This window comes from Sebastes umbrosus, chromosome 13, assembly GCF_015220745.1.
Source record: "Sebastes umbrosus isolate fSebUmb1 chromosome 13, fSebUmb1.pri, whole genome shotgun sequence".
NCBI lineage: Eukaryota > Metazoa > Chordata > Actinopteri > Perciformes > Sebastidae > Sebastes > Sebastes umbrosus.
In genome coordinates, this window is record NC_051281.1 from 24460002 (window position 1) to 24482371 (window position 22370).

Sequence of the window (22370 nt, forward strand, 5' to 3'; positions counted from 1 at the left end):
TCGGAGTCAGTTTAATTAAATGAGGCTTCTAATCGTTGTCTGGGTTGAATAAATAAATAATAACTGATGGAAGTAAAATAAGAGGCCGGGATTTTTACACATTCAGGGATATAGTATTTCTTGTTTTTCTGTCAACGGAAGTACCTTCATTACTTTTCTTTTAATTGTTGTAACTTGGAGGGTGTGGATAGTCAGTGAGGAGACCATCGGCATGGATGGGAAAAAGCATTACTGGTTATGCAGAAGAGAGACATCAGCGGTGTGTAAGCACTTCTGCAACGTCCATCCATTCAATCCACAACAACTTCGACCTCCGTAATGGCATTGCTGTCTTCAGAACCTGTCAGCAGCACCGCTCCTCAGGAGTTGAACGCAGCTCACCAGGATGACTAATATCAGAAATTCAATAGATAAAAAAGGAAGGAAAGAAAAAAACGTTTGTATTTATTGATAGATTTATTTTATTTCCCCAGTCCCCTGTAGCTCTACTGTATATACGCCCAGTGTGAAACCGGGAAGCTCATAGTGAAATAGACCACGATCAATAACACAGAATCAAAACATATAGACAGCGGTAGATTTGTGTGGTTTCAATGGCTGCCTGTGGAGATTAACTTCTTCTACTCTCTCACTCTAAAAGCTACAACAGCTGTTTTGAAGACCACACTGAGCAACAGTTAGAGTACATTCAGCCAATCTGGTCTTCTGACACTACGATCTTTTCCTATGCCTAACTATGTAGTTTTATTGCCTAAACCTAACTAAGTAGTTTTGTTGCCTAATCCTAACCAAGTTGATCTTTCCTGAGTCTAACCTAAGGAAGTTGTTTCCTGTGACGACAGAAGTGTTTTTTGAAAAGACTGTATGCATGTAACTAGTGGAAATTGACACGTGTTGCTGAACATTCGTAAGAAAATGAACAAAAAAGGAGGAATAACTTTTTCGAGTTAGATATCATAGGAACCGTTGTATGAGAATACATTGGGATATGACCTGTTATCCTTGGCAGAGACTCTTATCTTGTACAGTATACAGTATATGCTATATATACAGTGATTTGCTGACAGCCGATGATTACCACACACAACACAGGTATACAGACATTTATAGGTGGTAAAGCATGTAACTAGTAGAGTACCTGTCAGATTCCTGGTGTGATATTGAATATGGTTGAGTGGTAGAGGAGAATGGGTAGATGAAGGAATTGGCCTTCGTCTTTGTACTTTTACTTTCAGGCACAGACAAATGAAGACGCTTTCTTGTCCTTACTGCCCAGAGTTTATTTATAACTATGGGTGTCTTTTTGTAGCATGTACTTTCACCTTTATGTGAAGTAAGTTAACACGAATGAATGAGAATGAATGAGAATGAATGACATGCTGAGAGAAAGTCAAAGGAAAAAAAAAAAAAACAGCTAGTAGAGGAAAAAAAAAAGCTCTCTGGGAACTAATTTGAGTCATAGCGCACGTGCCTCATTAAGGAATGTTTAAGGTCCATTGTGTAGGATTTCAGAGGATCTATTAGCAGAAATGGAATATAGTATTTATCTATGTTTTCTTTAGTGTATAATCAGCTGAAACTAAAAATCTTTGTGTTTTTGTTAGCTTAGAATGAGCCCTTCATATCTACATAGGGCGCGGGTGCTCTTCACGGAGTCCGCTATGTTGCTCTGCCATGTTTCTACAGTAGCCTAGAACAAACCAAACATTGGCTCTAGAGAGAGCCTTTCACGTTTTTATGTTACCTGAAAGCCGCCGTAGTTCTCCGACACGCATGGTACTGTGAGCCGCCGTTTGACTTCTTCGTTTGACTTCCGTTGCTCCTAAAGTAGTATTAATCATGGTAAGGATGGCCTCTGAGCGAGGCGAACGGCGTTACCACGGTTTTGCACAGTCTTGGAAAGGGAGGGGTGTACAGTTGGTTGCAATCTGCAAGCTCACTGCTAGATGCCAGTAAATCCTGTACCTTTAATGTAAGAGAGTACACGGTACAGCCCCACTGTATGCGACCAATTCACATAAACTCCCGTCCCTCTCTCCCGCCGGTCACTTCTCCATCCTTCCTGACCCCTTCTCTGTCAGCTCCACACAAGGGTGTTTTATTTACGAAAAGCGACAGTACAAATATAGACTGTAGAGTACAAACCATTTACTGTCAGATGGATGAGTGTGACTCAGGATGCACAGTTCCGAGAAGTAAGGTCGAAAATGCCCCAAAAAATAATCTTCAAAAACGAGTTCATGAAGGCCTCGGCCTGTCCTCTAGTCTACATAGATTTAGAGATGAAATTGGGAAATATATTTCCTCTGATGAGGGTCCAATGATTGTGATAAAGGATTGCTGTCTCATTCCTTCTGGTAGGTTTATCAGATTTATAATAATGGTAATGGAGAGACTCGGCGGGTCAAAATTCTCTTAGTGGTTCTATCATTGCTCATAATTGAGTTAATAAACTGAGGATGACGATTCAAATGTGGCTAAATAGGAAATTGGGGGTGAAAATGAGATAGAGAGAAAGTGAAAAAGAGAGGGAGAAAGAATCTCATGCATGGAGGCACAAAGGCAATTTAGAGTTGCTGTCAGTTTTCAAGGACACGTCAGCTTTTTGTGGTATTAATGAAATGAGCAGTGGTCCAAGTCCTGATAATAGAGCAGTCTTATGAGTCCGGCGGGGGCTGTGAATAACGTAACACTGTATCCATGCACTGCGTGTCCGCGGTTATGGTGACGATAAAGTTCCATGTACTCTATTGCTTCATGTCCACCTGTTAGCAAAATTAGCACTAAACAGTGTTCGATTTGGGTTGTGGTCTTCTCTCTCTGCTGCTATAAATGGTCTGTGAGCAATAACTGGATGCACTTCAGTCAGTACATGTGACATTTCTAGTTATGAAAAACTGCTTTTAAACCACCATGTCAAGTACGTAGAAAATGGATTTCAGAGACGGACGCAAAGAGAGCTTTTTTTGTAAAGCAGAACCCTCTAATTGGCAATCCTTTTCCCCTCCAGACAATCAAGATGCAGTAGTGTGTTGGTGGTCAGCGATCACTGTATTTCACCTGCAGGGTTTTGTGGGTAATTGAGGCCAGGAGGAGCTGCGGTGAGAAGAAATTTATAGGGGGGAGCTTAATTCATCTTATCGGAGGCAGCAGATGTGGTGGAAGACCCAGTTTAAGACCCGCTAATACCAGGACTCAGAGATGGAGTTGCGGGCAAAAGCTTCACAAACTCTCCTGGATAGCTATTCCACTGTAGATAACATCACATTCAGTGTGCTCTACGGACACTCCGATTGCTCAAACCATATCTTTGTGCAGCCAGTTTGACAGACGGAGCCCTTGAATGCAAATGCCTGCTGTATTCTGTATCTGCCAAACATCTCTGTCTGAGGGTCATACCACACTAACATCCAACTCAGCTGCACAAAGGCTGACTCCTGGCCCCAGCAGAAAGTAGGCCTATGTGTTTTACATAGGTCAGAAGGTGGGATTCAAAGGAGAGGTTGGCCAAGCGATGATTGAACCATGCAAATACGTTTTTTTCTTGTTTTCAGCACTGAAACAGCGAGTTTCATTTTTTCCGGATTACACTGTGGCTCATGCAAAGCCCTTCATTGCAAATCCTTCACCGTGCAGGGGATAGGATTGGAAATACAAAGCCTCAATGTGACCCATGTTAATAAGCACTGTGAGCAGCACCACTGTGTGCTGCAGGTGTGTGTGTGATCATTGGGATGGACCTGTGTTGCCCTGCCTCTAAATGATGTAGCTTTCATATTTACCTCTGAGCTTTTTACATTATACTTTTTTGTTTTTACAATCAAGTTGGTAAACATCTCGACAGAGACTTTGGCTAATCAAAGATCATTTCAGAGAGAGAGAGAGAGCGTTCCCATTGGCTGTTTCATCAATGTTGATCGGATGTTTGATCGGAGTTCGTGAGTGAAATCTTGCAGATTCCATTAGGAGCACAGAGGCACATGATTTTTTTCAGATTACCTGTCTCATGCACTACTGTCAGGATATAGTGACCGTTTTAATCATATTTGCTCCAATCTTGCCTACTGCTGCTTTAAGCCCTGTAAAAGAGTCTAATGTGTAGCCAAGCAGCTGGGGAAGTCTTTGTATTCATCATGAAAATCCAGCAATATGTTTCCTGTTCCGCTCTCACCTCCATCTCTCTCTCTCTCCCTTTCTCTTTTTCTCTGCAGGACCTGGGTGGGGGGAGTCCTCCTCAGAGGAACTGGAAAGGGATTGCCATCGCTCTGCTGGTCATCTTGGTGGTCTGCTCCCTAATCACCATGTCTGTCATCCTCCTCACACCAGGTAACACTCAGCTATGATTGTGCTCTGTGGTTTGCTCTGGTTCAAAAGAATCCCTTTTTTTCTTTTTTTTTCTACCTGTTTTCACATGCTCCAGTGGCTGTTGTTGCTGCACCTTCAAAGACTTTGTACAAAAAATGCATAACAAGTCATAACATGCATTGTCATATCATGCGTGACATTAAGGGATTAATTAAGGCAATAAAGCTGCACTTATTAACATTACATTAAAGGTGCAATCCAGCCACCTGCTTCAAAGAAATAGGCAGCATTTCACCTCAATACTGGCTCCATGCAATGTAAATTGACAGTCATCGGTTCTAAAAAAAAAAGCCAACTAAGCTAACTGAAGACCAGAAAGCAAAAGTAGCGGGGAAGTTGGTACAGACCAATGGTTGCGCTCACCAGAGACTATTGGACTCCACTCAGCAATCACAGTTATCTCGGGATGACAGGGCATTCTTTTGACAGTGGGAACTTCAGTCGTATACATTGACTGTTATGAAGACAGAGAAGATGCATTTTACTAAAGCATTCGCCGAGCACTTTATACAAGTAGCAAAACAGCGGAACATTGAGCTAGTCTGAAGCTTCATTCATAACATTGACATCAAATTATTATTGATAATAACTTGCAGAAACATTACGTGACGTATGAATGTCACGATAATGTGCAAGGCGTTTAGCGTGCAATAAGAACGCCTTTCTTGATTACCGTTATTTGTACGCCATGTATCCTGTACTGAGTGCAATGTCAACGCATCCGGGTATAAATGCTTTGGTAAGAGTTAGCGACGTAGTATTAAAAGCAAAAAAGACCACTTGTGGTGGGCTGGTGGGGAGGGGGATGGGCCCAACAAACACCGGACTTTTAACCAGGACACCAGTGTTTTGTTTTATAAGTTAGGTTAATGACATTAATCACGTGGCTATAGTCATATAATTTTAGTGACGTTTGTGCTGTCTCTCTGTTCGTAGTTGTGTTACATTGTTTCCATATGTGCAGTACTTAGTTTACGTACTTATTTTAAGCCCAACCGTGATATTTTTCCTTAATCTAATTAAATGGTTTTGTTGCCTGAACCTAAGTTAGTGCTTTTCTTGACTAAACCTAATTGCGGACGTTTGCGTGGCGTAAAAAAGGCAAAATGCGTATGCAGAATGTCCATATCCAATCTTTATTTCTGTAGTTGTCTCAGTCCTCAGTCCAAAAGTAAAAACTTATTGAAAAAATATAGATGTAATATCTTTCAGGATGATGATGCCATAAAATATGACGACAGACATTCAAAGCTTCATTCATAAACCTCTATGAAAGCTTTGAATGTAAAGAAAATGACATTCGGTACAGCTCTACATTGAACATACTGTAAATTCAGCACACTGACAAACTGACAGCGGTTGTACTGACAAATCTTCCTTTAAGGTACATTTTGAACAGATAAAAAATGGGCAATTCATTTGCTATTAACTATGGACACTATATATATATATATTTGAATCGATAGATAGCCCTAGTACATAGGCAACAGTTTGTTAAGCCATTATATGTCAAATGTATGTGATTTATTCTGGAGTTCTTTCCGCAAGTAGCTTCAAAAACTACAAAATAAAACAAAGCAAACTGATTGATGCAACTTTAAAAAAATATGTCTGTGTGCACTATACTGAGTAACATCAGTGCCCTCTGTTATGCCAGACATACGCCCACTACTCAAAACTGTTTTGGGACCTGTGAGACCCCCTTCCGACCTCCAACCTGGTGATCCAGTTAGCTGATCGTTATTCTTTGACTACTTTAATACTATTTTACACTGTATACCTGCTCCCAACATTATGAAAGAATAACCCCAATGTTACACAGATGTAAAATCATCACAATCCATTGACCATGCAGCACCACTGTCCCCTGGTGTATTCCACGGTTGGTTAGACTTTCATTGCCTCCATAAACAAACATGCGGTGTGGAGTTATCAAGGAAAGCCAATATGGCTGACATTCAAAATGACTTGGCCCTCCTATTCTGCTCACAATCAGCAGCTGTCCTATTCACAAGGAGCTTACAATTGGCAGGTTGTATTTCTGCTAAAGGCATACCATTTCATAATTAAAAATGAAACATTTCCAGGGGTAACGCTGGAACAGCTTAAGGATTTTCTAGCCCAGTAATGATCATGTTAATGAACATATGAAATGCCATTGAGTGAAAAAAAATATTGTTCTGTGTGCATCTTTTTCATTACCCATGGATATCTTTGTCTGTGTACGTACCTTTATGTAAATCTGGATTAAAAAGACACTCAACACATCTGTTTGCCAAGCAAATGTAAACATCCAGCTGTTTCTGTTTTTGTCTTAATAAGTATGAAAACCTTGTAGCCTCTGCGAAAAGTTTATTTTAATTTGACCTTTTTTTTGCAGTTTGCAGGAATAAATTATATTTTAATTCGGCAGAAGTGCACTTTAAAGCTACAATAATCAGATGTTGGCCTCTAGGGGGCAGAATTATATAAATTGTGTTAAATTGTGCTAAAGTAAGTCCAATATTTACTCTCCTTTTTGGGTTTTTCGATGTTAGCTAGTCGTTAACTCTGTTGCGTACAGTAGGTTTATAAGAGCTTATTGATGAGAAAACTGAACTGCACATAAATATGCAGGACCTTAAACCAAAACAAAAAGCTAAAAGGGAGTAAAATGCTGTGTACAAGTGCAAAGTTGGATGATGTTTCTCTGTGGGTTTTGTCACTATAACTGAACCCTGTCAGATTAGACATAGACATTTGATTCATTGTCGCTATTAAAATATTAATGGAGCTTTAAGTGCCAAGAGGGTGAGTACAAGGCATAGGGAAAGGACCCAAATGCAGACAACCGGGCACACGTTTCAGTGATTTATTGGGGTAGTGAAGATTACAAGCAAAAGCAGAAAGCCCAAACAGAAGTAGCCGATATTCTACAGCTAAACAGGAAGAAGGTGCAGGTAAGCAGGTATCGATTCGGGTTCAGGTGTAGCTTCCAGGTTCCAGGTTCCAGGTGGCAGGTTTCAGTGGCTGGAAAGCAAAGGCACAAATCTGGCAAGGGTGTATGTGTGGGGGGCTAACTGGCAAATGAGGTGAGCAGGTGCATGAGTCAGGTGACCGATAGAAAAGTCTGAGGGCATCTGGTGGATGGATGGAGAATGGCAGGTCAGGAGAGTTCCTATGAAATGCATGGAGACTGGGACAGAGGGGCACACATCTGAGGCAGCTGTTATTACAGTAAGTGACATTTAGGTGGTGTGCTTCATCTGTAATGACTTGGACTTAATTGGGGGGACGGGACTGTTCAGTTTTAAAAGGGTTTTGAGTATAATCTCAATTCCAAATTCATTAAAATGAATACATTCCAGCCACCGGACCAACCATCGTTGACAGAATAAAGCAGGCTTTTCAAGGGTAAACACTTCCTGTGTAATGGTCGTGTAATTTAATGTAAACAAGGCTCACAAATCCCGCAGTGAAAATAGGACCAGGTGTCTTTATGTCTAAGGGCCCAGATACACCAACCGGACATCAAAGAATTTGAATGGACGAAGGCCACTAGTTTCGTCCCCTCACGTTGCCTTTGTGTTGGCCAAGAAGTTGCACTTGAACACACCGCAAAGACTACAGCCGACTGCTAGTTAACACACGTTCAGCACACGTTCAGCACATGCGTGAGATGAAATAACTCTCAACACCAGCAGGATATTAAGTTGATTGATTGGCTATTAAATAATAAATATAAAATAAGATATGAACTTAGCGGGACATTTTTGCTCTTTGAGTTTATGTGTAATGAAATGTGCTACAAAAATAAATTGTCATTTTAAAGTTGAAAGACCAACGTGTTAGTTCCCTCTGTTGAACAAACTATGTACAATTGTTTCTCCTTTTAAACTATACCTCAAACATATCTTTGGCATTCTGTAATTCCATGTCACTTACGGCCGACATACATGTACAGTATATGCTAATACGATTTATTACACAGCTTTGTTGTATACTCGATTCTGATTGGTCCATCACAGCGTTCTACGGTCTTTTATTTCTTTATAGCAGACGGTTGCTTTGTATAACAAACCATTGCTATGAGGGTAGTTTTGATTTTGGACTATGGCAAACCATTTTCGTTTCAAATTATTGATTTCTTAAGTAAGTTGCCGTGTAATAAGCGGGATAATGTACAGCTAGCTGTTCATTGTTGTGAAATAAACCCCCTCAGGGCGATGCAAGACCCCTTGGAGTGCCGCATCACCCTGTTGGGGTTTATTTCACAGCAATGACCTGCTAGCTGTACATTATCCCTTACACATTTTAGGAGCCATGCATATTACTCTATTATTGATACATCAAATATATTTGATATTTAATTTTGTCAGGATCACCAAATACAATGTAAAAGAATGTGTTTCGCTTTGACATTTTCTGTATCATTTGTCTCTGCACCTGCACAACTGGATGCTTTCTAAGCCCATGTCATACATTTTAAGGGGTGACTTTGTGTTTTTGATGCTTTGATGTCGGGAAAGCATCTAAATGCTAGTGGTGGAAGTGAATCCCAAGGTCAGCTAATGCTGGAGATTGATTTCCAACTGCGTGCATGCCAGAAAGCAAATTGGCTTTCTAAACCGAGCCACTGTTTGATAACTGGAGAGAACATCTATCTAGCAACTATATGTGATACCCATATTTTACTTACAATGTTAAGCAACTTAATAATTCATGGCTTTATTTTTTGCAGCCGACAGCCAAGCTGGAAGCAACACCAAACTGTCCGTGGAGGATCTGTTCAAACCTGAGTTCAAAGTCCATGACCCGGAGGCCAAATGGATCAATGGTGAGTAATCCATTACATTCACTGTACCTGCTGGAATTCAGAGCGTTTCCTGTTAATTCCTTCAGCCACGGATTGACTGAAATGGATAAAAAATGCAGGATACATCGGCCATTTGCCTGGAGGAGATATCTACTTCTATGAAGGCATTTCAATTAGGCTTCAATGAGGCTTCATTGTTTTTCTCATCACAGATAAAGCTGTCATCAGGCTTTATTGCATGCCTGTTCCATGGAATGACAAAATCAGCACACATGTGGCATCGTTACTGTTGAATTATACAATAACTTGAGTGACAGCCTGGTAAACTGACAACATTACGTTCCCTCTTCTTCATGCTGCTGTACATTTATTTAAACAAAACAAACCTTGACTCTTACTTGACATGAATGATATCTGGATGACTTCTGAGTGTGCTTGGCAAAAGCAAAAAAAACAGCACTGCTTTTGTTGAGCGGCGGAGGGATGACATCTCTCTCTGCTGTCTCTGCTGCTTTGTAATTGAGGCTCACTAAAGCAGCAAGCAGACAGTTCGGTTTGAAACAGGGCTGGCAACCTAGCTTTACGTTGCATGTAATTATGCAAATTCAGATGTTGGGATTTATTTTCCCTCGCCTTATTTACATCGTATTGATTCCTTATTTGCCAGAAGGGGATCATATGTTAAGCCTGGAAGGCTTTGGCTGGAAATAAACCACATCAAGTGAAGTGCAAGGGAATCTGATTATGGTTTGCCGAGGGGGAGGGAGAAGATAACGATACCTCCGAGGGAAAGGATGGACAGGATTGTGGCGTACCCGCATTGCTCTGTCCGTCTGGCTCCTTTCCTGTGTGTATGTTTTGGCTTTCCTCTCCGTTGCCCATCGACTGCGTGACTCTCACTCCATGCCCGCGAGCAAGGGCAAGAGGCAAGGCCTTTCTGTCCATCAATATTTCATTCCCGGGTGACATTTTTCCACTATCTTCGCAACTCCATCTCATTCCCTGAGCTGACCTCAGGCTAGACAGAGAGAGCACCAATGTTGTGTGACGAGGCAGTCAGAAAAGTCAGCTTTATAGGGTGGTTTGGATGGATGGGGCAAAATAGACCCCAGACAAATGGGAGAAGATAACGGACAGACGGGCGAGAGGGAAGATTGATCACGAGGATTTGGAGCAAAAATGAGATTTTTTTTTCCTAAGTCAGAGGCTTTGGAGGTTTTGGCTTGAAAGTCTTTCATCTCTGTCTCCATTAGAGATAATCTGAATGGCTGTGTCATGGGGTCTAATGAATAGTCAACTGCAAATGGGATGCGGAAGCATGTAGTTTATTTTATAACTTTGTTTACACAGAAACACTTCATACCTAAGATGACATTAGTTTCATTACCACAGAAAATTAAGTCCTGGTGTCACACTGATCATCATTACAGTTTTTTTTCTTTTTCATTGTGGAAAAATGTTATATTTAATTTGAGTATTTTTTAATGATTATAACATACATTTTTTATAATGCCAATAATAATTACTTATAATCAAATCATGTATACAAGAAATGTCAGCATAATTAATTATTATTAAATTGTTGTTTTTTTTTTAAAGAAAGGAAGATATCATGAAAAAGAATAAAATAAGTGATGGAGGGAAGGAAGGAAGCGTGCATCTATACTCGATACTGCTAGCTCACCCCTGAGCTAGCTAACGTTACAGCTCAGCCGAGGAGGACGGCATTAATGTTTACATCTCACGCTGTCATGATGCACACTCCCTATTGCGCTGTGATCAGTTGGTGGGTTTACTTTGGTAGAAAGAAAATAGTTCCTACTAGGGCTGTCAATCGATTAAAATATTCAATCACGATTAATTGCAAATTTCACATTTTTTATCTGTTTAAAATGTGCCTTAAAGGGAGATTTGTCAAATATTTAATACTCTTATCAACATGGGAGTGGGTAAATATGCTTGCTTTATGCAAATGTATGTATGTATTTATTATTAGAAATCAATTAACAACACAAAGCAGACACAAATATTGTCCAGAAACCCTCACAGGTACTGCATTTAGCATAAAACAATATGCTCAGATCATAACATGGCAAACTGCAGCCCAACAGGCAACAACAGCTGTCAGTGTGTCAGTGTGCTGACTTGACTATGACTTGCCCAAAACTGCATGTGATTATCATAAAGTGGGCATGAAAATGGCCATGCCAGTTTTTCCTTGACAAAATTGAAAGTTTAAAGTTTGGAGAGTTATTTAACCTCCTTCACGACAAGCTAGTATGACATGGTTGGTACGTTAATGCGTTAAAGGAATTTGTGGCATTAAAACTAATTTGCATTAATGCATTATTATCGCCTTTAGTTTGACAGCCCTAGTTCCTATGAAACTGCTCACAAACGAGGTCTGTGAATTATCTTGAGTGACCGGGTCATGATTTCTGGAAAGATACATTGCTGTTGAGTTTTTCAAATGTAATGTGCTTTGAGCACCACAAGCTTAGAGCCATCTAGTGCCATTATATCGGAGAGAAGGCAGACATCTCCAACAACTCACACCAAAACTATCTAGATTGATAAATAGGTAAGAGGGCAAATATGTATTTTTGATTTTGGGGGGAACTGTCCCTTTAATGTGAACAATACTAAAAGGTAACAATGTCTTATTTTTTTCTTTGGTCGGCACCAAATGAACCAAACTACTGGTGTGAAAGCGACCACAGAACAATGATAAATACCTGGTGACTTTAATTCATACCTCAGCTAAATGAGTGCCAATATAAAGTTACAGATGGATGGGTCGCTACAATCTGACATTAGTTAAATGGGGTGCATCATTACATTTGCTGCTAAGAGCGCTGTGATTCATCAGGTACACCTCAATCTCTCTGGTAATGGAGCCAGTTTTTCACAGGACATTGTCTCTTTGAAATGCCTCACCTCTCCAACACGGCGATGATGGTGACGACTATAACCCCCAATTACCTGTAGTTCTGACTGGTTAATTAACGTCTGCTGATTGGACCATGCGTCATTAAATCAATCACATTACAATTGCTATTAGATTATAAATAGTACCGTGTTTCACACGGATCTGCATATTTACTATCCCTCTGAAAGGCATTCATTTACAGAATGTCACAGCAGTGTTGTTTGACATTTCTGCAGTGTTGCATGGAATTCATTGTCATTCTGATGTGGGGTATGGCTGTTATTGATGACGATCTGTATGGAGATTATAGGGAGACATCTGGTTAATGTCGGGTACCTGTGCAAGAAAGGACGTGCACAGTCTTCTCCAGCTGCTCTGAGTGTGTATGTGTGTTCGTGTGTGTGCCTTGCATGCGATGGAGAAAGTCACATTCAGCTGCCGCCGGCCATACGTGATTCAGTGAGTGTCGCTTTCCATCAGTATTGTCGCCGGCTCCCCACACAGGCTGGGCACCCTCACCCTGTCATTGACAATCTGGTGAGAGAAGGTTATCATATTGTGTTCACATTGGCCCAGACAGCAGCAAATAACACACCAGTTGGCTCACTTAAGCTCTCAAAGCCAGAAACTGTTCACTCAATAGACAGTCGGTGAAGTGGAGCAACATTTTAAGCTTTTACTCAAGACAACGTTTATTTCAAACACAACATATCCAGTGAAACTTTACTCTGTAGGGCTGGATATCATGCTTAGCTCCCGATTCAATACTATCACAATAGTCACTATCACTTGGGTGCTGAATCAATACGTATTGTGATTTTTAAGTATTGTGACTCTACAAATATTGCGATTCAATAATACAATTTATTATTTTTGTTAATTTTTTAAAGGGACTATTTGTAACTTTTTAAGCGTATAAATGTAGCGGGTCGGCACACATGCGCGTTCGCATATGCACGTTTGCGTGTGGCCGGAGCCTCGTCTCCGCTGCCTGCTCTCCTTCACTCAGACAGCGCGCGCGTCCTCGCTGTCTCGCTCCACCTCTAGACGTGAACGCGCGCTCACTACACACTGCAGAAGAGTTAGTTTAGCTCTGAGAATATCTAGTGAATGTAGAGTGGACGTTTGTGCAGAAATAAATGCTGCAGCTCCTCCAGACCAACAGAGGTTTTCCGTATCTTGTGAAGTGACGGGGCTCCTCAACGAGTGACGTTATCGTCTCGTTACCGACCGGGTGCCGGTGTCTTCGGCTGCCGGCTGCGGTCGGGAGGCGATAGCGTAACTCGTTGAGGAGCCCCGCTGCTGAAGCCTGCGCTGAGCAGGAAAAGCCAACACTAGGATCAGCAGTGATTCATGGAGAGACCTTCGTCTGGTCAGCTAACATTACTGCCAAGCAGCTGAAATATAGAGTGATATTGTGGTTTTAGCTGACGTCTGTCGCCTCACTATTTTGAGGTTCGTTCATGTGTATGTAGAGCGAGCAAGCGCAAGCTCGACGCTGACTTTTGTTGATTTCAAGGCCACAGGTGTCGCTGTTAAGCAGCATTTCTGAATCTTACAAATAGTCCCTTTAACACTAGACCACGGGAAAAGTTGAGTCAAACACTTCTAAGGACCTTTAGTTTGAAATCTCTACATTTTGACAACAGTTGCTAGATGGTCTGTGGTCTATTAGACAGTGATTTTGGAGGTCCTTGACATGAACAAGTTTGAGATTGCTCTCAAAATCTGTGTGCTGTATTTATCTAACTTCCATTTATGTCCATTGCTCATTTTATGCTCCGCTGGGAAGGTCGGGGGTTCGATCCCCGGCTGCTTTGGGTCACATGTCGATGTGTCCTTGAGCCAGACACTTAACCCCAAATTGCTCCCGAAGGCATAGTCGTCGGTGTGTGAATGAGTATTTAGATTAGATCCTGATGGGCAAAGTTGGCACCTTAGCAGCCTCTGCCATCAGTGTATGAATGTGTGTGTGTGAATGGGTGAATGCTGACATGTAGTGTAAAGAGCTTTGAGTGGTCGGAAGACTAGAAAAGTGCTATATAAATGCAAGTCCATTTACCATTTACTTGCTCTGTGGCTTTCATAACCAATGACCTCAGTTTTAGCACAATATGAGTGTTAAATGTAAGAACGTGTGACAGGCTACTGCATTTCCTCCAACATATCTGCTGTTGAAGCCTAAAGGTGCATTCATACTGATCATAAATTGAATTTCAGAGGCTGTGCGATTGCATATAAAGTCTATGCAAAGGTGAGTGGATACAAATTCCTTCAGAGAGGAGCAAACTGGAGCAAGCAGTTGAAAATATTTCAACTTGAGCTAAAAATGTTTTGCTCCTCCAGAGGCTTCAGAAATGTATAGAGAGGAGAGCTGAAAGAGGAGAGAAACTTGAGGAAAAAATGGAAGGAGATAGATTTTTTAGTGAGTTCTGAGCTCAGCTGTTACGCAGGAACACTCTACACACACACACACACATATAGTGTCTGTGCAACATTGCTAACTCGCTGCAGCTACAGTAGCTACGGTACAGTTAACGTCAAACTGTGAAAACACTCCGTCTGAACACACATTTATGAATTCTGGCAGACGACAGTTCCACCATCACAATGTCTGACAAGGATTGTAGCAATTGTCCAAAAGAAACGGCACACTGTTTGGTGGTATCCATCATTGAATGTTTTTGTTTTCACTGGAACAGTATACCTGTTACATCCTTCCAGAATGTGTAGACAGAAGGAAATGCCCAAACTTTATGCTTGTGAGTGCAGAGAGTCTTTAAAATGTTGGAATATCTCATCTCAAACTGAGGGACCAATACATGGAAAGGGATTAGATTATATTACAAGATATGTTTTTGTCCAAAACGACTAACATTATACAATTCAACATGTGGACAAGAGAAGTTACAGATCAAATTAAAATGAAGAATGGATTTTTCTTTTGCTGTTTTATTTTTAACTGGGTATTGAACTGTTTTTGTGGAAAAGTCACATCAGAGACAAATTAGTATTCACAGCAGTACATTTTTATACATCTTAAATGTCAATTGTCCCCCAGTTCACATCAATTTTTACCATCTACTAGATACAAAATATTCTTAATTTTAAGTTTATTTTAAGTTATTTTTTTAAGCTAATAATTCAAATATGACAGAAATCATCTGAAAGGAGATTCCAGAATGACTGGGTGCATCTTTAACTCTTGTCCTAATGGGACTAAAGAAAAATAATGATGAAAAAAGACACAAAGATCTTGTTCTTTAGAATTATACAAGGTATATACCTGTGTATATAAATGCCATTTGAGAACCAGGTTTAACCTTTAGAGACCCATATAGAACCATTTTTGTCTTTTTTAGGTGGACTGGGGGAATTTAGGGGGAGATAGCAGGTCAACAGTAGATGTCACATAGAAGTGGTGTACATCATCTGAAAGATGGGAACCTAAAGATTGTGCTCAGCACTGTGTGTCAAGTTCTTCTAGTCATAAATCAGAAATAAATTTGAATTAATAAATTAATTAATTTATATAAATTCTAAAAGTGTATAAGGGTTTAGAACAATGTGATATAAGTATATGATGTTAATTCCCATCCTCTATTATGTCTCATAAGTTGTTGCAGCAATTTCTGGGTTGATAACATTTGTTGTACAGATTTTGTGCTAAATGTAACCATTTTTTACCACTCAAAAATTAATAAAAAATGATCAATAATCCCTCCAAAATACCACATTAAGACACCAAGACCTTGAGGAACACCATAAAAAAAGCCATGCTGTGATTTGGTATCGAAAACTTTTGACTATTTGAGATTTCTGCAAGAATTGCATTTTTTGGCAATTGGATAGTGAGCGCTACTGTTCTGGAAAATGCTCAGAAACCCCCTTATTGTCAATATACCTAGGAACACCAGCCATCCTCTGAATGCCCTAGGTCTGTACTTTGTGGCTGTAAAGTTTCATGAGGCTTTGATTATCTTAGAGGTCACCACAGGTCATTTTATACAGTGAGGTCACGTTCAGAAAATGGTCTCACTACAATGAAACAGCTCATTCACATATCTTGAGGTCAGAGGTCAAGGGACCCCCTTTGAAAATGGCTATGCCAGTTAAACCCTCACCAAAACTTAGCCTAAACTTGGAGCGTTATTTAGCCTCCTTCCCGACAAGCTAGCATGACTAGACAGTAATATCGGTCGGGATCACCGGCAGAGTTAAGCAAACACATTTAAGGTATGAGGTCCGACTCTGCGTATTCAGCTGTCCGTGTACCTCCCTACTCATACAAATCATTGCTCACCTCAATAAATGGTCCATACTACAGTAATCTCTGTAAATCCATTATTGAGCTGTCAATACTGTTTACCTCGTACAAATTACCACTCCACTTCAGCCAATTATTACTCAGCTGCACGGCCTGTCAGTGCTCTTCATTCACTGCAATCACATTTGTCTTTTTTATCCCTGCTGGACTGTTTGGGTGTATAATTTCATTGAGCACTGAGCAGCTCCCAGAAATAAACACATGTAAAAACATGTAATTATGTGAAAATGAAACTAGGTGCTGCTGAAAAGCTCTACTACTTAAATTTAGTGTTAGAGAAAATGCAGTGCGTCAGTATGAGAGATTTAGTTTTCTGTAGTAGATGGAACGCCTACCATGCTATTGTATCTCCCTCACACATAATTGCAGTTAATGACTCCCTTAATGAAATGCGTTCTGTTTTTGCTAAGGTGATATACAGTTGCATATTTGTTTACCTGTGCTCTTTCTAAGCTGTTGGCTTCCCATGAGGACTTACCTATTCTTCCCTAGCAACAGTATCTTCTCACGCGTGCATAAATGGAGGGATATCTAGCTTACACTGCCACAGAAACACAGAAACTGTGCCACAATTCTCCGAATATGTGATTGCTTTACAAGCAATATCATTAACAAGTAAAGTGTCTGTAAATCTGAGTGGATAATGACACTCAGAGGTGTACATGCAGTAATGGGAGGAGGTGAGATCTGCTGAAGGAGAGTCATATCTTCGGTCGAGTGTGTGCGCCCTTGACGATGATGAATGCTTTCCTGCTCTGGCCTAATTACTGGCATAAGACGGCTAATGTTGGTTCAACTAATGGGAAATTCAGATTTGTGTCCCAACACATCATCTGCTTCACTCCCACACTTATAGATTGTGAACAGGGATGTTGCACTACATGTCATGTCTGACTAGGGTTTTTCTAATGTGAACGTCTTCTACAAATCCTGGTGAACCCTGTGAGAGAAAATGTCTTCTACAAAGCCTGTCCCATGGGAACTGTTTCAATATTTAAAATGTTTGTACATCAAACATAATTTTCTATTTGCTGTTTACTGAGGCAATGATGTCTCATTTGTTAAATGCCTGTTGCCTTGCCTCCTCTCTCCTCGCGTCTCAGAAAGGAATCGAGGATGTACAAAGTGGGAAATGAGAAAGGCCTACAGAGTTAGAGCAGCCTTTATTTGGTCTGACTGGCAAACCCAAGGCACAAAAAGTTCAAAAAGAACTCTGTATTGCTCACAAAGCTTTTGCAGTGAATACATGTTAATAACTGAAGATAATGTAGATAAATGTATCACCGTCTTCATCAACTCACCCCTATTCTCATTAGGATAGTGGCAGCTGGACAGTAAGATCTTAAAGGGCATATCGAACTGTATACTTGTAAGTGTGGAGGACCTAAAATAGGATTTTGAGGGGAATGTGAGGGGGACACGTCTCCTCCACCTTTAGTGGCAATTACACCCTTGAACTTAACTGTGCAGGGCTGCTGCAGCACAGGAAATGAGTACCGTTCCCTCTGATGCTCATTTGTATCGGCACTAGAGACACAGCATATAACGTCAAGATGATCTTTGCCACCAATGTTCCCCTTGGGTGAGCCACTTACCTTGGCACTGACACATCCCATTACTCTCACTGTGGGGCAGCATTTGGTGAATCATTGTTTTCCTTCCACAGCTGTTATTCTAAATCAAGAGTTTGGCATGCGGCGTGAAACTCTCGGCCAGACTGCCAATGTATGGGCTCTGACCCAAGCCGCAGTTGGGTGGGGTGTGGATACATTGACACACTCGGACTGAAGTTGTATGCTCGTGGGAGTGTCGACTTAAGGCAGTGTGCACATCTGACTATGAAGAAAACTGTCTGTCTGTATGTGTGTGTGTCCTTTGCATATCTCAAGAACCATTCCAACAATCTGCTTCAAACTTGGCCGCTGTATTTCTGGGGACCCAAGAGAGTGCCGTGTTGACTCTGGTGTAACTTGGACATGCGACACACTCAATATTAATAAACTGTGAACGGCGCTCTGTGCAGCACCTGCGGCTGGGCTTCATGGCTCTGTGGACTGAGCCGAGTGTGTCATCCACAGCGAGCCGTTCACTTTTGCTGCTGGATATACTAACGTTACAATCAAACTCTTCTTCACATCCCTGGAGTCAATGAGCGTGGGACAGTTCTCCACAACGCTGCAAACAGCACTCAGGGGCCAGGCAATCGACCGGTTGTGTCTAGAAGGTAACCCACAAGTTGCGAAGACTGGCTGCGAGACTGGCTGTCCAACGACCTATCCATTACCATTCAATGTCAACGCCTAACCTTAAAAAATCTTGCAAGAGGTTTGCAACCTGTGGGTTACTTTCTAGACACAACCCAATAAGCCCACTCCGTACTCCAAATGGCAACAGAGAGAGAGAAAAAAAATACTTTTTTACAGAAGTTAAGTATTTTTTGGGTCAGTACTTTACTTGAGTTTTTATATATCTGTCAACTTTCACTTTTACTCCACTACATTTCCTAAATAAAATGTGTACTTTTACTCTGATACATTTCCCCTATAGGCGTCTTTGTAACTCGTTACTTTTGCAAGCAAGCGAGTTTGGCGAATCAGTGGTCCTAGCTTGCAAGTTACATCATTCACACGATGGGCAAGAGCAAACAAAGTGCTCTTAACGCTGTAATTAAGTTTCAATTTCCGCTTAAGTCCAGACAGGCTGCATGTGAGATCAGTGCTCCAAGTGGGCCGATACTCACCGGTACGCAGTACCGACACTTCCTCATTTTACTCCTTGGCGTACCGTGACTTTTTCATGCGCACCGGCACTTCTCACAAGCTGCCGGTCCTCTTTTCTGCCCGTTCCATATCAGGGCTTCTGACAATAAAGCAAGGAATCTCTTTCTGTCTATTCAGGTATGTGTGTATGACCTTTGCATATCTCGAGAACCGATCTACTTCAAACTTGGAGGCTGATTACTGGGGACCCAAGGAAGTTGGTGCAATTTGGACACGCGACACATTCAGTATTAACAAACTTTGAATAAACAAGCGATATCGCTCTGTGCAGCAGCGGGGGTGGGACGTCAGGGCTCTGCGCGTCGAGCATGTCGTCCGGCTCCGAACGGGCACTGCACTAGTTTTCTTAATAAGTGTAAAGCACCCAGTAATTGCATGTCAATGCCATATCATTGTCTAAATTCAAATAGATGTTTGTGTGCCAGCAGACTTGTTTTCCTTACCGGATGGCTAATCGCTCCGCCACTCAGCTCGGTAGGACTTCTCGCGTTGAGCCATCAACCCACCTTGATTTTCTTTCATTTTCCTAATTAGCTACATGATCACGCCAATTAATCTCTATATCACCCCGCCACTCAGCATGGTGGCTAAAGGAATAAAAGATCAGCCATGTTGCTGTCAGCTGCCAATGATTTGCAAAGTGGTTTGCAACATATGGATCGGTAGCAGGGAAACAAGGTCTTGAAATAAGTAAATGGCATTCTTTTTAGACTGCTTTTCTGCTCGCATGCCTTTGCACCATCATTCTCAGGGGTTAATTAGGAATTGCATGCTCTGGTGCCTCCCATTAATTAACATTAGAGACTTCCCAAGCTGTGCTGGGAACTGCTGCTAAAGCATCAGCGCAGGGAAGACTGTGTGTTGGTCTCTGCTAACATTGAAATGCGTGCGCGTGTAGCACACACACACGACTGTTAGAGCGTGAAGGTTGTTAATGGCTGCATGCTACTGCTTTGTAGCTCCGGTGCTGAAAGCAGCCGGACAGCTGTGAATACACAGACTGATCAACTCGTAAATGCAAGTCCTCTTTCTGTTCTTCTTCTCGTAGACCAAATATTCTGGTTGGCAACACTTGGGTTAAGCCTTACATATCTCACACTCTGCTCCATCTCCCATTAAGCTCCTGTTAGCACATCCTATTTTTGAGGCTCCTGACATGCCCATTATCACTGTTCTGAGCAGCGAGGGACACTGATTAAAAGGGAGAGATTGTTCTCCCTGTGCCCTTGCTCAATGTGTGCGATTTTCAACAGAGACGGTGTTGAGGTCGGACATGAACACAGCCATTAGTGCATCAGAAGTGCGGTGATTCAGTGCTGTTATCAAAACTGCTATTTCCCAATAACGTTTTCCATTCACTGGCTTGGATTTTGAATGCTCTTTCATTTGCATCGTAACATATCATAACCCAATGCGAAACAAAAAGTGGACAAATAGCTTCCAAAATAGAAAAGATTAGTAACGATGCCCGGTCATGTCACATGTTTATGCTGGGAAAAAAAGGGGCAGAGAGTAAAACAGTATAGCAATAAGGAGCAGAAATAAATGTCTGTCACACTCTGTGGAAAGAGCTCCACTTGTCCTCTGTGTGTGAGAGAGACAGACAGAGAGAGAGAGAGAGTATGTGGCAGGTGAAAAAAAAATGATTTCCAGCTAACAGAAAATGATACCATCAGTATCAATCCACGACATGGATCTTAACGTTGAGAGGAGAGGCACGCTCCCCAGATTCCCTTTTAAATATGTTGTTTTCTGAACACACTGTAAAGATAAACTGCAGCATAGATAGGCTACATCGACACACACAGGTAACTTTCAACAGGTGCTATCATATACAGACAAATACAGACGTTGAAACTGTAGAAATGTTGCTGGTATGATGTCAATATACTGTCAAAAGAACATTTTCACTGTCTGTTGTTGCTGTGAAACGCACGCGGCTCGTGGTAAAAATAGGCGAGACCTCGAATCTCTAGAGGAGATGCGACTGACGCTCACGCGGGCGGTCTGGCCCGGGCCGTGAAGACCTCTGCTCATGCTGAGGTTGGGTGGAGCTACAGTATGCTGGGAATCACATGAGGTCACAGTGTTGAGTATGCAGTCCTGAGAAGAGGTCTAATCAATCAAATCACCTGTGTGGGTGTACCGTGGGTGTGCGGGGCCTTAAATCAGCATACAAATACATTATACTTTATATAAGAATATAATTAGATATAGTTCTGACCCAGCAGCTTTCATCCATTTTTATATTTCTGTAGTATTTATGTGTTCATTTCTGCACCCTGACAAATACAGCATATTGCTGTGATAATAAGATCGGGTAATCTGTCCTAATGACGAGCTGTTGTAATTTTTAAAGGTCGGGATTCTATTCAGTGGGATTCTAACGAACGAGGGTATCGATTGGCTCGCACCTGCCTGCGGAGGGAAGACAGTGATGTATTGGAAGAAGGTGAAGAGCTGGCAGATCTCAGCAGCAGGCCTGCAGAGGGTTACAACCACCAATCACAGCCCATTCACACTGAGAGCACATTTAATATGAGGAAAAAGGGATTTCTCAAACAAGCATCTCAACAGCTATATGGTCCGATATCTCTCCGTTTGTGTGAATTGAGTATTTAATAAAACAACTCTGTTTTGTAACATCAAAACCATGAACAATTCGTAAATTTGTAATTTAAAGGTAAAATGGTAGAACGTAAACACATCAGATATTCTCTTTTTTTTTTTACCTGACTGTGAAATGGCTTTGTGCCTCCAGGTTTGCTACCTCTGAGGCTAGTTTAGGCTAGCTGAGAGCTTTTCATAGCATTTTGTTTGAGTGTGGAGACACATACTGGGTTTCTTTCCCCTTTATTCTGAATCCCATCCAAAAAAGTAGAAAGGAAGCTTTAAAATTGCAGGTGCACAACGAATTAAAGTAAAATACAGTTTGCATCCAAATGATTTGGAAGAGAATAAATTACACTCAGATGAATAAAACTGTCTCAGACAGACTGTTTTCCTTTCCACACATATTTAAAAAGTATACGAAATATGTCTACTGAATAGATGATGAAGATCTAGGTGAAACACAGTGAGTTTGGTGAGGAAAAGAAAGACGTTCCAAAATTAAATATAAATTCGTAAAATTATTACTGTAGAAATGTTCAGTAATTCTATGGGTACCCACGA

General features: G+C 41.2%; 1 protein-coding gene across 4 annotated transcripts in view; it reads left to right on the top strand.

Moving 5' to 3' along the window:
* Positions 1 to 22370, top strand: part of LOC119500190 (inactive dipeptidyl peptidase 10-like) — a 235965-nt gene that overhangs the window by 118633 nt on the left and 94962 nt on the right. For all 4 annotated transcript variants that reach the window (XR_005209574.1, XR_005209575.1, XM_037789794.1 and 1 more), the window contains exons 2-3: positions 4212 to 4326; positions 9086 to 9181. Coding sequence is in view for 2 of the 4 variants with exons in the window: in XM_037789794.1 (XP_037645722.1) it covers positions 4212 to 4326; positions 9086 to 9181 (211 nt within the window). In the remaining 2 variants the exon portion in view is untranslated. The remainder of the gene's footprint in view (positions 1 to 4211; positions 4327 to 9085; positions 9182 to 22370) is intronic.